This window comes from Rana temporaria, chromosome 3, assembly GCF_905171775.1.
Source record: "Rana temporaria chromosome 3, aRanTem1.1, whole genome shotgun sequence".
In the NCBI taxonomy this organism is placed as follows: Eukaryota; Metazoa; Chordata; class Amphibia; order Anura; family Ranidae; genus Rana; species Rana temporaria.
Genome location: NC_053491.1, coordinates 461,396,205 through 461,413,953, shown reverse-complemented (window position 1 = coordinate 461,413,953; position 17,749 = coordinate 461,396,205). Strand labels below are relative to the sequence as shown.

Below are 17,749 nucleotides of genomic sequence, written 5' to 3'. Positions count from 1 at the left end.
AATATATATAAAGTATAAATTATTTTTTATTGGTCATATCCACAACCGAAAAGGTTCTGGAGCTACTTTGGAGCGTTTTTTCGCACATAGAGCAGCCCTTTAAAATAAATGAGCTGCCCTGGAGCGTGACGCGCTGTAACACATGAAAAACACAAATAACTTTACTGCTGACCCCCCTCCTTCAAGGACATATCCCCCTTCTCATCACAGCCCAGAATTTCCATCACACGTGTGTGCATAAAGTTGATTGCACTCCTCCTCACTCTGGGGACAAATGCCTCCTTGTTATTGTCACCAAATGGAAGGGAGGAGAAGGCAGCAAAGGCACAGGAGCACAGAGGGGAGGGGTGTGGCCCTGGCTTTGAAGTGTACAGTGGGGGTGTGAAGATGGGCGTGGTTAGAAGGGGGTATTTAAACCTCCAGCAGGCTCCTAATACCAGTATTTGCAGCTGCAAACATGCCTGATATGGAGTGTGCTGAAGCTTGCCCCTCCAGAAAGGTAAGAAATGCATGAGATCTAATCCATAATAGATACATTGTATTTGTTACATCATTACTAGGATTATTTTAGTGCACAGTGCATGAAATACACACTTTTTTTTTAAAGCCTGGAGATTATTTACTGGGGAGGTTGAACATCTCAGCAGATTCGTTTTCCAGCTTTTTTGTATTTAAAACCAATCTTACAATTCCCCTTATTAAGTATGTTTGCAAATAGGGAACTTTGAGTAAATCCATAGTTTTTTTTTATTTTTATATCAGATAAATCAAAATCTACCCATCAGATATTAATAGATCAGAGGAAGATGAGTTGAGTCTCCTAATGTCTTTTTATAGCTCCCTAAAAGGTGACCATACACTATGCAATCTGATTGTCCAATCTCCTTTAGCTCTACCAACAATTACAGTTTGTAGTGCAAGGACCTGCTTGATCTGATACTAACTGAATCGATTTTTTTATGTGCATCCTGCTATTACATAGTCCTTGTGAATATAAAATATTGTACAATTAGATTGCATAGTCCAGCCGTTCTTGTAGAGGGTTTCTCCAGGGGTGGCTATGGGTTCCTTGACTTGTGCCTAACTGACCTCCTATCTGATGTAAGGAACATTCTTTACATTGACTTCCAATATAATGAACATTTCCCATTTTCCCATGTATGGAACATTCTCTCCATTGACCACCAATGTAAGGAACATTCTTCCCACTGATCACCAATGTAAGGAGCATTCTTCCCCATTGACCACCAATGTAAGGAGCATTCTTCCCCATTGACCACCAATGTAAGGAGCATTCTTCCCCATTGACCACCAATGTAAGGAACATTCTTCCCACTGACCACTAATGTAAGGAGCATTCTTCCCACTGACCACCAATGTAAGGAGCATTCTTCCCACTGACCACCAATGTAAGGAGCATTCTTCCCATTGACCACTAATGTAAGGAGCATTCTTCCCCATTGACCACCAATGTAAGGGGCATTCTTCCCCATTGACCACCAATGTAAGGGGCATTCTTCCCCATTGACCACCAATGTAAGGGGCATTCTTCCCCATTGACCACCAATGTAAGGGGCATTCTTCCCCATTGACCACCAATGTAAGGGGCATTCTTCCCCATTGACCACCAATGTAAGGGGCATTCTTCCCCTTTGACCACCAATGGACTAACCTTATTAGGGGTCCCCTGATACCTGAACATTATTTCAATGGGTTCCTCAGAGGCAAATATTTTGAGAGTCTGGTATAGTGCATGGCCAGCCTAAGTTCCAGTTCCCATGTATACCTCCTGAGTTATTTTTATTTTATTTTTACACCTCCTATACTGCAGCAGTAGAAGTGAGTCTCCATGGTGAGGAATTGGGGACACAACTGAGATCTTCCCAAACATGGTACAAGCCAGTGTGTGAAATATTAGATGTGTGGAGAATTATACTATGCTTTCCTCGCCATTAAATAGTTAAAACAATCCATTACTAAGGGCCCATTCACGCCAGAAATTGTGTGTTCTTTTTTTTTTTTCATACGCATTGATACCTGTTTTTACATGCGTTTACAGTGCGTTTTTTCCCAAGCATTTATAAGAGCCTGTCTTTGCCTTGAGGTCACTTCCTCATTTTTTCTTTGGGCTTTTGTGTGCACTGCATTTAGTTTACAGGTAGATGCGTTTGTTGCGTAAAAATGCAACTTGTTATGCTTACTGTATTTTCACTGCACTGCAATGGTGTGATCTATGCCTATTGGATAACATGGATTTTGGACTCTACATGCAGTGGGAATGTGTTCAAAAACGCACCCCACTGCACTGGGTGTGAATGGGTCCTAATGCAGTCAATGGACCTAGAGCAGAACTTTAGGAATGTAATGTGTCTTGTTCTTGAAAGCATCCAAATTGTACAGTGTGCACGGCCTGCTTATATGCAAGGTTTCTAGGTCCTTTCTATGTATTTTAGTGCATTTAACAAGTCCCAGTGTTCCTCCACCTCTGGGCATAGCTAAGGGAACGGGGCTCCCAGGGGTGGGGGAACATGGGAGCTCCCAGAGGTGGAGGTACAGTGGTGGAGGAACAGGGGGCTCCCAGTGGTGGAGGAACAGGGGGCTCCCAGTGGTGGAGGAACATGGGGGCTCCCAGAGGTGGAGGAACATGGGGGCTCCCAGAGGTGGAGGTACAGTGGTGGAGAAATGGGGGGTCCCAGGGATATAGGAACAAGGGTCGCAGAAATGGAGAAACAGGGGGCTCCCAGAGGTGGAGGAACATGGGGGCTCCCAGAGGTGGAGGAACATGGGGGCTCCCAGTGGTGGAGGAACAGGGGGCACCCAGGGGTGGAGGTACAGTAATGGAGGAACGGGGGGTCCCAGGGGTGGAGGTACAGTGGTGGAGGAACGGTGGGTGCCAGAGGTGGAGGAACGGGGGGTCCCAGGGATAGAGGAAAAAGGGTCACAGAAATGGAGAAACAAGGGGGTCCCAGAGGTGGCAGCCTTGCTACTGAGGTTCTTCTATTAACACGAGATTAGCACTTATTTTATTTCCCCCATGCTTAAATTTGTAATGCAGATGGCATTGAGCAGATCCATGCACACAGATGACCCTGCTGAAACATTTCCAGGATGGTCATGTGATTTGTGATATTACATCACCAAATACTGAGGACACCAGAGGAGAGGAATTGTCCTAGTGCTTAACAAGTAACTCCCCTGTGCAGGGTCATGTGACTGCAGGAATCCATAGAAGTTAAACGGCAGAAAAAAGACCAAGTGGTCCATTGGGTCTGCACATTTTTATTTTATATATATATATATATATACACATACACTTTTATTTTTTTTCCAACTTTTTTTTTTTATGAATATAGATCTATGTTTGAATCCAATCCGGACAGTACTGCTAGATGGAAGCAGTAGGTGGGGGGGTGATCTACTGATGAGGCGGCGTGCTTTCAAATTTCCCGCGTCGTATCTTTGTTTTGAATCCTCAAAACAAGATACGACGGCATCTGGGTTAGATCCGACAGGCGTACGTCTTCGTACGCCTTCGGATCTAAGATGCAATTCTTCGGCGTCCGCTGGGTGGCGTTCACGTCGTTTTCCGCGTCGAGTATGCAAATTAGCTATTTCCGACGATCCACGAACATACGAGCGGCCGTCGCATTTTTTACGTCGTCTCTAGTCGGCTTTTTTGGGCGTATAATTAAAGCTGCTATTTCGTGGCATACTCAATGTTAAGTATGGCCGTCGTTCCCGCGTATCGTTTAAAAAATATATATATTTTGTTTGCGTAAGTCGTCCGTGAATCGGGATGGACATAATTTACATCCACGTCAAAACAATCATTTTAATTCATTTTATTATCTGTAGTTTATTTGCCTCTGGTTCAGATTTTTTTCTCAACTTAAATATTATATATATTTTTTTCTAGTAGTAATATTGTGTAATAAGTTTTATATTACAACAAAATACTTTAAAAAAAAAATAGAAGAAAAACTGAACTAGATGCAGCAAAATTATTATTATTATTATTACAGTTAAAAGTAGTAGCAATGCTTTTATTTTTAGAAGTAGTCTTGATAGTAGTAGTTATAGTAAGAGCAATAGCAGCACTGGCTATGGTAATGGCTGTAGTAGTTGTACCCTTTTAAATGGAATATTAATACATTGTTAGGAGGGGTAGTAGTTGTGATTTAACGCTGTAATTGCGCAGCGGTCTTTCAAGCACATTTTTTGGGGGAAATCAGGGCTCTGTTATTGGACAGCAGAAAGACAGCCGCTAATGCTTAAAGTGTTACTAAACCCAGGACCTGCATTCACTACATCTGGTCTCCAGGGCCATCTTTAACCACTTCATTACTGAGCAGTTAAACCCCCTTCGTGCCCAGACCAATTTTCAGCTTTCAACGCTGACGCATTTTGAATGACAATTGCGCGGTCATACAACACTGTACACAAATTATACTTTTTATCATTTTTTTCCCCACAAATAGAGCTTTCTTTTGGTGGCATTTGATCATCTCTGCGATTTTATTTTTTGTCAGGCCTGCAATATTGCGGCGGACGTATAGGACACTTTTGACACAATTTTGGGACCATTCACATTTATACAGCGATCAGTGCTATAAAAATGCACTAATTACTGTATAAATGTGACTGGGAGTGAAGGGGTTAACACTAGGGGGTGAGGAAGGGGTTAAATGTGTATCCTGGGTGTGTTCTAACTGTGTGGGGGGACATATTGCTCCCCAATCATTCCAGAAATCATTGCAAACACTTGCCTTATATCCTCCAGCTCATGTTGTGGCCGTATCCATCATATGTGTGGGCATGTGAAGCCCAGTTCCTTTTTCTTCCTGTTTTTTTTAGGGAGAGGTGCAGGCTGGACATTTTTTAGGCACAGTAATGCCCAGAGACTCCTGGGAAATGAGTGTCATAATTTCCCAGGAGGCAATGGGGTCTTAGGACAGGAAGTTGAACCACCTAAGACCAGGAACTAGGCAGATTACGAAATCTGCCTAGTAACAGCCAGATAGAAGTGAGTAAATTGTTTTATATTTTATATTTTTTTACATTAAAGGCAAGCTGTTAATAGAACGTTATTTTTTTAGGGTGAAACTCCCGCTTTAAAGGTTTAAAATAACTGACAGGTTCACTTTATGCTATTTCTAGCCTCTAAAATACATATAAATGCATTTATTAAATTCAGTAAGATTTTTCTTTTTTATCCACCACCATCCTGATCGATTTTTACTCTGAGGTCGTTCGCGTGAAGGTCGATGGTTAGAAATGGTTGGTTTGAAATTTCATCATCAAATGTCTAAAGTTTATTTTTTATATATATATATATATATATATATATATATATATATATATATATATATATATATTATATTATGTTATACAGTGGATTACGAGCATAATCCATTCCAGGAGAATGGTCGTAATCCAAAGCACTCGTATATCAAAGCGAGTTTCCCATAGAAGTCAATAGAGACGAAAATAATAAAATATTTTTTATTTGTGTGTGGAAGGGTTAGAACCTATGTTCGCTCTCTTTGTCTGATACAAACTGTCACAACTCTATTTTCCCTTGACTTGTTGAGAGATTCTCTCTCACCATCTGTTGTGTCACCAAGACAGGAAGTTAAGGGAAATCACCCCAATGGGGGGAAAAAAATAAAAAGTTGTGTTACCAATGGTGATTATGACATCAGTTGAGGAATCAACAAATCCAAACGATATTATATCATTTTAGAATAAAAATAAAAACACTTGTATACAAGTTAAAATGTATTTATAATAAAGTGTATGCCCTTAAAAAATAAGAAGAAACAATGAATACTACTTTGCAGCGCCACACAATGGAAGGTCTATGAATTGGCCGATGCACATTGGCTCCATCTAGTGGCCAAAATGTGGTATCATTTTCTGAACTGCTTCAGTGTAGAGAAATATACCTTGTTTTTGGTCAACAGATGGCGCTGACGATCATAGGAATGAATCTATTACAGGAAATACGGGCAAAATGTGTCCTGTGTGTGTATCGCATTTGTCCAACAAATGTTCCCCTATGTATAGATTTGTCCAACAAATGTTCCCCTATGTATAGATTTTTTCCTGCTATTTTCTAGCTGTTCTGATGATATCACTGCCGCATGGGGTGGGCATTCTTTCTGAACTGACAGGTGCTCAAGTAATGACTTGTGAGCACTGTTTAGTCCTGGAGTACTATAAGCCCAGCCTGCATGATAAGCAAACCCCCAGCGGTGTGTAAACAGCCTGAGCTCTCAGGAACATTATGAATATCGTTCTGCCCCAAGAGGACTGGTGGCGCTGGATGGAGGAGGATGCCAAGGACATCATTTTTCACACGTTCCCGCACTGCGCCTGGTGTGAACAAGCATTTAAAGGAGTTGTAAAGTCCCAAGGTTTTTCGCCTTAATGCATTCTAAGGACTAACATCCTTTCACCATAAAGCCATGACTAACTAACGTCCGAAACGCGTAGGCTTTGTAACTAATTAATAAAGAAATACCATTTTGGATGTCATCCTGAGTGCCAAGTGCCAACCATCCCTTTCCTTATTCTGTGCAGTGAGGTGAAAAGCTTCTGTGCTGCAGCCCCCCTTTACTTGCCTGAACCCGATCGCTCCAGCGACGAGCATGAGCCCAGCAGCTTCAGCTGCTGTCTCTGGTCATCATTAGATAGATTGATGGCAGCGGGAGCCATTGGCCAGTGACACAGGAGTGGGGGGGGGGGGGCGGGGCCGAATCCTGCTGTCTGTGTCAATAGATGCAGCAGCAGGAATCGGGAGCGTGTCAAAGCTTCTTATTGGCATAATTGTTCTAGATCAGCAAGTTTGAAAGTCTTTGGGCGAGCCTGGCATACAGATGACAAGCATGCGTGTTTCTCGTAAGCAGGAGGACTGTGTGATTGCAGTGAGTTACACAGCGCCATCTAGTGGCAAATCTCTGTATGTACAATACAATGCCAATGTTATGGAAGCAGACCAAACATTACAATTAACACGGCAGTAATAGTGTAAAATAAATGTTCTCGGAAAATGCGTACATACATTCAACGCCTAATCCGTTTTAAGGTGAAGTTAAACCAGTATAAGTCGGCAAACTTGGCGGTAGGCTATACTGAAGAAAGTCATCCAACATTTTTTTTTTTTTTTTTAAGCATGTTTGTTTAACCACTTGCCTACTGGGCACTTTCACCACCTTCCTGCCCAGGCCAATTTTCAGCTTTCAGCGCTCTCACACTTTCAATGACATTTGCGCGGTCATGCAACACTGTTTTTCCGACATTACATTTTTATAGGGTTGTCCCGATATCACTTTTTTAGGACCGAGTACAAGTACCGATACTTTTTTTCATGTACCGTACTTGCCGATACCGATACTTTTTCTAAAAAATGTGTCCCCAAATGCAGCCATGTGTAGGTCCCCAGTGGCATACCTGTGTAGGCAAAGAGAAAGCCCCTCCGCCATTATAGCTGCCGTCTGGTTAATCAGTGCGCAGGGAACATAACGGCTTTCATTTCAATAACTGTGTGTTCTCTGCCACACGTCGTCATATATAGACCCTCCCCCTTGTCCGGGCACTTTGATAGACAGATCACCCGTCCAATCCTGGGACAGGTGATCTGTCTATTAAAGTGCCCGGACAAGGGGGAGGGGCTATGACGATGCGCGGCAGGGAACACACAGCTATTGAAATGAAAGCCGTTATGTTCACCGCGCTGATTAACCAGACGGTGGCAGCAGCTCTCCTCTCTCTTCCCTATTAGTGATATTATTCACACATTGACAGTCCTGCTCTCAGCCCCGCTCTCAGCCCCCTCCCTGCCCGCTCTCAGCCACCTCCCTGCCCACTCTCCTCCTCTAAGCCCGCTCTCCGCCCCCTCTCAGCCCGCTCTCCGCCCCCTCTCAGCCCGCTCTCAGCCCCCTCCCTGCCCACTCTCCACCTCCTCTCAGCCCACTCTCCGCCTCCTCTCAGCCCCTCCCTGCGCGCTCTCCGCCCACTCTCAGCCCCCTCTCAGCCCGCTCTCCGCCCCCTCTCAGCCCGCTCTCCGCCCCCTCTCAGCCCCCTCCCTGCCCACTCTCCACCTCCTCTCAGCCCACTCTCCGCCTCCTCTCAGCCCCTCCCTGCGCGCTCTCAGCCCGCTCTCCGCCCCCTCCCTGCCCGCTCTCCGCCCACCCCCTTCCGCCCACTCTCCGCCCGCTCTCCGCCCACTCCCTGCCCGCTCTCAGCCCACTCCCTGCCCGCTCTCAGCCCACTCCCTGCCCGCTCTCAGCCCACTCTCAGCCCACTCCCTTCCCGCTCTCAGCCCTCTCTCCGCCTCCTCTAAGCCTGCTCTCCGCCCACTCTCAGCCTCCTCTAAGCCCGCTCTCCGCTTCTCAGCCCACTCCCTGCCCGCTCTCAGCCCTCTCTCAGCCTCCTCTAAGCCCACTCTCCGCTTCTCAGCCCACTCTCTGCCCCCTCTCAGCCTCCTCTCAGCCCGCCCTCCGCCTCCTCTCAGCCCGCCCCCCCCTCTCAGCCCCCTCCCTGCCTGCTCTCAGCCCCCTCCCTGCCTGCTCTCAGCCCCCTCTCAGCCCCCTCCCTGCCCACTCTCCGCCTCCTCTCAGCCCCCTCCCTGCCCCCTCCCTGCCCGCTCTCAGCCCACTCCCTGCCTCCTCTCAGCCCCCTCCCTGCCCGCTCTCAGCCCCCTCCCTGCCCGCTCTCAGCCCAATCTCTGCCCACTCTCCGCCTCCTCTCAGCCCACTCTCCGCCTCCTCTTAGCCCACTCTCAGCCTGCTCTCCCCCCACTCTCAGCCCGCTCTCCACCCCCTCTCAGCCCGCTCGTCACTCACAAAAAAAGTATCGGGTGAAGCATCGGGATCATTTGCGCGAGTACAAGTACTCGCGCAAATGCTTAGTATCGGTACCGATACTAGTATCGGGACAACCCTACATTTTTATATTTTTCACAGTATTTTTTTGGGTGGGTTGTTTTGGGGGAGGGTCTGTAGATAGGGGGAACAAATGTTTAGAGCTTAGATAAAGGAATATGATTTTTATCATGTGTATCTGTGTATCTGTTTATATCTATACAATAAAAAGGAGAATATAAAAAAAAAAAAGTGACTAACCTCAGGGGATACACCGAGATTAAACAAATCCTCTTTCATAAGTTGTACCTGTTTATCTGGAGTTTCCTCTTCTCTACATCCATTCAAAGTGTTGAATGATAAAGCTTTTCTGAGAATTCAGAAAAGGTGTGGGGAGGTGAAGTCACACTCTGCAGGGCTCAGTGAGGAGAGCTCTGACAGATGATTGGGGGAAATTGACACACCTCCACACAGGAACAGAGCTGAGGCTGTCAATCACAGGCTTTTTTCTCTTGGTGTAATGAAAACTTGTAAGAACTTGTCAGATTCTTGCTGATGGCAGAAGAAGGAAGTAGCAGACAGAAATGGCACTTGGTGCTCTAGACTGAGACAAGCGCACAGAATAGAGGGATATGCTTTGTTCGTATTTCATATCTGAGGTTTACAACCACTTTAACTATTAGAGCTACAATGTATTTTCATTAAATAATTCTGATCAATTATTCGCTATTGAACACATAACTCATCTAATATAAATTGTATTTATCCTTCCGTTACCGGATCACTCACCCTCGCAATCTGTGTGCGCAATGGGCGGAGCTGAGCGGGAACCATGGGAGGGGTTTTGGTGCTCCTTGTTAACTTGTGCTGTCCATAGATCCTCAAGCCTGTGGTGGAGAAGCAGAGGAGAGATCGGATAAACCGGAGCTTGGATGAGATGAGGGATCTGCTTCTGAAGCTTACCGCCAATCAGGTTAGTGACAATTTGCAAAGTTCAATAAATGCCGAAGTCTAATCTACTTCTAAATTGCCTTGTCTGTTTTCTCCTTTCCCCCCTTATCAACATGCAAATGACATTTTTATTATATACTTTATTTTAGACCCAGTGATGTCATCACTGGGTCTCTGTGCTTCTCTATGCAATGCAAGCAGATCATGGCTGGTGGGAGGAGCCATCAGTGGGCTGTACGCAGCTTCCTAAAAACATCTTAGCACCCTGCCTCAGTGTTCTTCTTCAGAGCCCTCAGTCCTGATTACAGCCTGTACATGTTAACCACTTACCCCCCGGACCATATTGCTGCCCAAAGACCAGAGTACTTTTTGCGATTCGGGACTGCGTCGCTTTAACAGACAATTGCGCGGTCGTGCGACGTGGCTCCCAAACAAAATTGGCGTCCTTTTTTTCCCACAAATAGAGCTTTCTTTTGGTGGTATTTGATCACCTCTGCGGTTTTTATTTTTTGCGCTATAAACAAAAATAGAACGACAATTTTGAAAAAAATGAATATTTTTTACTTTTTGCTGTAATAAATATCCCCCAAAAATATATAAAAAAACATTTTTTTTCCTCAGTTTAGGCCGATACGTATTCTTCTACATATTTTTCGTAAAAAAAAATCGCAATAAGCGTTTATTGATTGGTTTGCGCAAAAGTTATAGCGTTTACAAAATAGGGGGTATTTTTATGGCATTTTTATTAATATTTTTTTTACTAGTAATGGCGGCGATCAGCGATTTTTTTTTGGTATTGCGACAATATGGCGGACACTTCGGACATTTTTGACACATTTTTGGGACCATTGGCATTTTTATAGCGATCAGTGCTATAAAAATGCATTAGATTACTATAAAAATGCCACTGGCAGTGAAGGGGTTAACACTAGGGGGCGGGGAAGGGGTTAAGTATGCCTGGGTGTGTTCTTACTGTGGGGGGGGGGGGGGGTGGCCTCACTAGGGGAAACACTGATCCTCGGTTCATACAGTGTATGAACAGAAAATCAGCATTTCCCCCGCTGACAGGAACGAGAGCTGTGTGTTTACACACACAGCTCCCGTTCCCCGCTCTGTACCGAGCGATCGCGTGTGCCCGGCGGCGATCGCGCCCGCCGGGCACACGCACGGGAGTCGGGGGCGAGCGGGGGGCGCGTGCGCGCGCCTCCGGCGGCGCGCGTGCGCCCCTAGTGGCGGCTAAAAGGTAGGACGTCATAATACGTGATCTCGCCTAGGAGAGCCACCTTGTGGACGTATTATGACGGTGCGGCGACGGCAAGTAGTTAAACTGCACCCCCGAGATGTATGAGAATTATGTGCCACTTAAAATCCCCTCACAAAAAAATTGAGCACTAATTTGCATGCTTACCCCCCCCCCCTCCAAGTACAAATCTGTCCCCCTGCTGGATGCCCTCCTCCTACTACAAATCTTTGCCCCCCCCCCCCCAAAAAAAACACCCCCCCCCCTAGCACAAATCTTCTACCACTAAAATGTCCCCTCCAAATGCACATCTTCTTCCCCTCCAAATCCCCCCCCCCATCCCCTCTTCCAACACGAATCCCCCTAAATCACCACTCTTCACACAACACCCCCCTCCCCCTCCAAAGTGTGCCTTCCTAGAACAATTGTTACCCACTTTCCTTCTCCCAAATTCCCCCTTGAAACACAAATCCCTTCACCTCACATGACCCCGGAATGCCCAGGGAAGCCGTCCCTCCTGCCCACCCCTTGCCCCGACTCTGGTCCTGATATAAACAGTAGGCGGGCTCTTGGGAGGAGTTATACTGGTAATGAAGTGCCTTGATAGGTGGATGTCTGTTTGGAGGCGTGTGTGTTCCCATACAGGCTACATTTGCATAAAGACCGCCCTAGGTAACGCCCACATGGGATGAGCCTACATGAACACTGAAATCCAATGAATAAAAAGGGGGCAGGCTATAGAGAGTCAGATGGGGGAGGAGGGGCTAGATGATGCTGGAAGGGACAGTCAGATGAGGGAGGAAAGGGGCAGGCTGTGTGAGAAGCTCACAGTGTGCGGGGAAATCAGAGTAAACCATTTCAGTCCAGGAGAGGAGTCTGTACAAGAGTGAAGGGGAAGCCGGAGTTCATGACGGTTACAATACTGAGAATACTTTTGTCTGTTTTATTTGTTACTTTTCATTTAGAAAGGAGAATAAAGAGTATTTAAAGTGATACTGAAGTCTCCTTTTTATTTTTATTTAAAAATAACAAACCTGTTATACTTCCCTGCTCTGTGTAATGGTTTTGCACAGAGCAGCCCGGATTCTCCTCTTCTCGGGTCCCTCGCTGTCGCTCCTGGCCCCTCCCTCCTGCTGAGTGCCCACAGCTGCTATGGGTGCACCTGAGCAGGCTCGCTCTCGAGCTGCTGCTTTGTGTCCATTCACAGATTGTAAAACGTCACTTCCGCCCATACTTCTTAAAGGCACATTTTTTTTGTTGTAATTTTTTTTAAACAAGGCGTTCCCCTATTCTGCCTAGTGACACTGTCACTGATGACCGTTCCCCGTGATCGGGAACGGTCATCAGTGACGTGTCACATGTAGCCACCCCCCCCCCTAAAAGTAAGAATCACTTCCTAGGGAACACTTAACCCCTACAGCGCCACCTAGTGGTTAACCCCTTTACTGGCAGTGTCATTTTTACAGTAATCAGTGCATTTTTATAGCACTAATCGCTGTAAAAATGACAATGGTGTCAAAAGTGTCCGATGTGTCCGCCATAATGTTGCAGTCCCGAATAAAAATCGCTGATCGCCGCTATAACTAGTAAAAAAAAATATTAATAAAAATGCCATAAAACTACTCCCTATTTTGTAGACGCTATAACTTTTGCGCAAACCAATCAAATGCTTATTGCGATTTTTTTTATTTATTTTTTTTACCAAAAATATGTAGAAGCATACGTATCGGCCTAAACTGTGAAATTTTTTTTTTTTTTCATATATTTTTTTTGGGGTCATTTATTATAGCAAAAAGTAAAGCGACGCAGTACCGAATCGCAAAAAGTGGCCTGGTCTTTGACCACCAAAATGATCTGGAGCTGAAGCGGTTAACCTCAATACCAGGCACTTTCACCCCCTTCCTCCCCAGGCCATTTTTCAGCTTTCAGCGCTGTCACACTTTGACAATTGTGCGGTCATGCAACACTGTACCCCAATATTGTTTTATCTTTTTCTTTACACAGATGGAGCTTTTTTGGGGAATTTTTTACAAAAAAAAGATTTAGAAAAAAAATGTTTTTCTTCTGTCAGTACATTCTGCCAGTACATTTTTGTAAATAAGTATTTTTTTTCCTTCACTGATGGGCACTGATTAGGTGGCACTGATGAGGATGCACTGGTGGGCACTGATAGGCGGCATGGATAGGCAGTACTAATGGGAGGCACTGATGAGCAGCACTGAGGGGCACTGCTGGTGCTTTCCTGTAATCAGTGCCCTGATTGTTTTATTGAATATTTTTGTTAAGCGTTAAATTACATAAGTATCAAAACGCTACCCGGCGTCAGGACCAGGTGCCATTCGCCGTACCTGCCTGGGTCTCCCCTGTGAGGAGATGCTGCTGATCGGCACTCTGTCAGTGCGAGGCGAGGAGAGCCTATTCATGGTACTTTCTTGTTTACATGTGACCAGTTGTGATTGGATACAGCCGATCACATGGTTAAAGAGCCGAGGATGCATTTTTTTTATTGCATTCTTTATTTTTTTGCATCTTTTTTTTTTTTTTTTTTTTTTTAATACTCTTGAACTTTATAAAAGTGTAAAACTTAAAGACTAAGTTCACTTTTTTCTAAATTCCAGCTCCCCCATTTACCAATATACCATTAATGTACCTCTGTTACTGAACAGAAAAATCTTTCTCTGACTTGCAGGACAGACCTTACCTAAGGCCCACAGTATGTTCGATGAGAAAAAACTCCTCCATTACTTCCTGCTCCATCCTGAAATGTGGTATTTGGGACGTAAAAACCTTTAGAAAGAAGTACTTGGCAGCTGACCTCATTAACTCACACCCTGCACCTGCCCTCCTCCTCCAGGAGATTGCTCCCACCCCACTCTGCAGTTTCAATGTTTTCAAATGCAGATATTGTCAATGAGCTTCTCTCTATACACAGCCATTGAAAGTTTTGTACTTTACCTTCATCTTTTAAGGATAATTCATTTGGCAGAGTGTGCAGCAGCTGAGCGATCACATACCAGCCTATGTGGAGGGGTTTTGTATTGAAAACAGTGTGCCCATGGAAGTCTGTAAAGCTCACCATACACTATATAATCTGATTGTACAATCCTCTTTAGATATAGACCATCAACTATGTAGTGCAAGGGCCTGCCTGATTGGATACAGAGTGATTGGATAGATAGATGTGTGCTCCTATTATATCGTTTTGGTAGATGCAAAGAAGATCGTACAGAGATTGTACAATACGATTGTATAGTGCATGGTGAGCTTTACAGACTTCCAGGGACATCTTTATACACGTATAGAGAGCTTTACAGACTTCCAGGGACATCTTTATACATGTACAGTGAGAATTAGACTTCCAGGGACACCTTTTACCCATATATAGTGTATAGTGAGAATTACAGACTATACATGTATAGTACAGTGGAGACTGGTGCTCCAATTTTTTTGGGGGGTGCAAACAAAGCAAACAAAAATTCTGAAAAAACCCCCATTAATTGCAGCTTCACTTTGCCATCAAACGCAGTCACTGTGCCCCATCAATTGCCACTTCACTGTGCCCCATCATATGCTGCCAGTGTGCCCCCCCCCCCCCGCACACCATCTAACTGCCACCTACCCTGTCTCAGTTGGGCAGCAGGGGATGGCGGTGGGCAGCGAGCGGTGTCCTCCATGCTTCTCGATGTCTTTTCCCATCCTCTCATCCCGTCGTCTGCTTTGATTGGATGCCTGACATAAGAAAAGGCTTCTGAAAAGTGACGATCTACCAGTTAGGAACAGCCCTATAACAGATTTACTGCTACAGGGCTGCCTTCCTGCACAGAATCGCATATATACAGTATCTCACAAAAGTAAGTCACATTTTTGTAAATATTTTATTCCAACTTTTCATGTGACAACACTGAAGAAATGACACTTTGCTACAATGTAAAGAAGTGAGTGTACAGCTTGTATAACAGTGTAAATTTGCTGTCCCCTCAAAATAACTCAACACACAGCCATTAATGTCTAAACCGCTGGCAACAAAAGTGAGTACACCCCTAAGTGAAAATGTCCAAAGTGTCAATATTTTGTGTGGCCACCATTATTTTCCAGCACTGCCTTAACCCCTTCCCGCCGTGCATACGCACATATGCGTCCTCGGCTTTTGGGGGTTATACTGGGATGACGCCCGTAGCTGCAGGCATCATTCCGGTATAATTTTTTAGAGCCGGCAATTGGCTTTCCAGGGATAACAACCAATGTTATCCCGGAGGAGCGGGAGGAGACATCCTCCCCCCCCTCCTCTTACCGGGCCTCCCGTCCTACCGGGAGACCCGATCTACGATCCGCCACCTCCATTCCCTAACTGCAGACTGGAACAAAGCCGCGAACGGCTTCAATCCAGTCTCTTCAGTGTAAACGCGGAAACAACCTCACTTCCCGGGTTACTCGGCTTCCAGGTTACATTACAATGGTTTTAAAAAAATACACAGTATTCAGAATCGCCATTTTCGACAATCTGAACACTTTGAAGTGTAAAGGAGGGATTGGGGGTCTTTTAGACCCCCAATCCCTCCATAAAGAGTACCTGTCACCACCTATTACTGTCACAAGGGATGTTTACATTACTTGTGACGGCAATTAAAGTGATAAAAAAAAAAAAAATGTAAAACACAATTTTAAATTATCAAAAGAAATATAAATAAGAAAGAACTTTAAAGCGCCCCGTCCCCGCGAGCTTGCACAGCAAAGAAAACGCATACGGAAGTTGTGCCCGCATATGTAAACGGTATTCAAACCACACATGTGTGGTATCACCGCGATCGTCAGAGCGAGAGCAATAATTCTAGCCCTAGACCTCCTCTGTAACTCTAACCTGGTAACCGTAAAATAAATTAAAACGTTACCTATGGAGATTTTTAGGTAATGTAGTTTGTCGCCATTCCATGAGTGCGTGCAATTATAAAGCGTGACATGTTTGGTATCTATTTACTCAGCGTAACATCTTTCACATTATACAAAAAATTGGGCCAACTTTACTTTTTCATTTTTTTTATTCATGAAAGTGTATTTTTCTCCAAAAGTTGTGTTTAAAACACCACTGCACAAATACCGCGTGACATAAAATATTGAAACAATCGCCATTTTATTCTCTGCTAAAATAAATATATATGATATTTGGGGGTTCTAAGTAATTTTCTAGCAAAAAAAAATCGTATTTAACTTGTAAACACCAAATGTCAGAAATAGGCTTGGTCAAGAAAGGGTTAACCCTCTTGGGCATGGAGATCACCAAAGCTTCACAGGTTCATGGAGCTGGTGGATGTTAGAGACCTTGCGCTCCTCCACCTTCTGTTTCAGGATGTCCCACAGATGCTCAATAGGGTTTAGGTCTGGAGACATGATTGGCCAGTCCATCATCTTTACCCTCAGCTTCTTTAGCAAGGCAGTGGTGGTCTTGGAGGTGTGTTTGGGGTCGTTATCATGTTGGAATACTGCCCTGTGGCTCAGTCTCTGAAGGGAGGGGATCATTCTCACTTTTTATAATACTGCATATACAGGTTTCTGCACTTTCACCTTGTGGGCACACTTTGATCTGCGGTTGACGGGCACTGGATGTTCGCCAGCACCTGCCGATAGTCGGGCAGAGACACAGGATGGAGCTCCTGTAAACATGGCAGATCTCCGTTCTGACAGGTGGGAAGTGATGGATTCTATCACTTCCCCGTATAAAAGCACCACACAGTGTACAGCAAAACACAGGCTAGGCACACGTTTACCCCTTTGATCGCCCTAGCTGTTTAACCCCTGCCCAGCCAGTGTTATTAGTACAGTGACGGTGCATATTTTTAGCACTGATCCCTGTATTAGTGTCACTGGTTCATGCACAGTGTTAGTTAGTGTCTGTCTGCCGCAATATCGCAGTCCTGCTATAAGTCACCGATCGCTGCCATTACTTGTATAAAAATAAATCCGTAAAAAAAATTCAGTATATATGCCATAGTTTGTACACGCTATAACTTTTGCGCAAACCAATCAATATACGCTTATGGGATTTTTTTTTTCTACCAAAAATTAGCAACAGAATATACATTGGTCTAAATTGATAAAGAAATTAGATTTTTTTTTTTTTTTTTTTTTTAATCGGGTGTGTTTTAAAGCAGAAATTAAAAAATGTTGTTTTCTCGAAATTGCATTTTTTTGTTTATGGTGTAAAAAAATATGGACAAATGTCACACACATCTGTGCGAATTTTGGCTGTCATTTCTGTAACAGATTAATTCCTAGGAACGTCCGCTCCCTCTAGTGGGCAAAATGAGGTATAAATTCTCATTGAGGGATTTCAGATAACTATACTGCATTTTGGCCAGTGGAAGGAGCTGATGACCCTAGGAATTAATTACAGAAAATACAGCCAACATTTGTGCAGCCTGCGCGGAATGTGTGTGACGTTCATCCAACGAATGTTTCATAAATAGACTCCCTAATCTAACGGTATGTGTAGCCAAAACTATTTTTAAATTGCAAGGCTGTGAGAACTGAGTCTTGTAAGCCATTATTTCTATGCTTTAAAACACTGACTGACAGACAGGTATTTAGTGTATAGTGCGTTTTAAGATCGTAAAGTAGAACTCAAAAAACAGATAAATGAATAACCCAGTAAAAGATCAATTTAAAAATACCAGTGTTTGCTGCAAAATTCACCTTGAAT

General features: G+C 44.4%; 1 protein-coding gene across 1 annotated transcript in view; it reads left to right on the top strand.

Moving 5' to 3' along the window:
* Positions 1-421: 421 nt before the first annotated feature.
* Positions 422-17,749, top strand: part of LOC120933530 (transcription factor HES-7-like) — a 36,701-nt gene continuing 19,373 nt past the window's right edge. The window contains exons 1-2 of the mRNA XM_040346781.1: positions 422-499; positions 9,742-9,837. Coding sequence (XP_040202715.1) covers positions 458-499; positions 9,742-9,837 — 138 coding nt within the window. The 5' untranslated portion in view covers positions 422-457. The remainder of the gene's footprint in view (positions 500-9,741; positions 9,838-17,749) is intronic.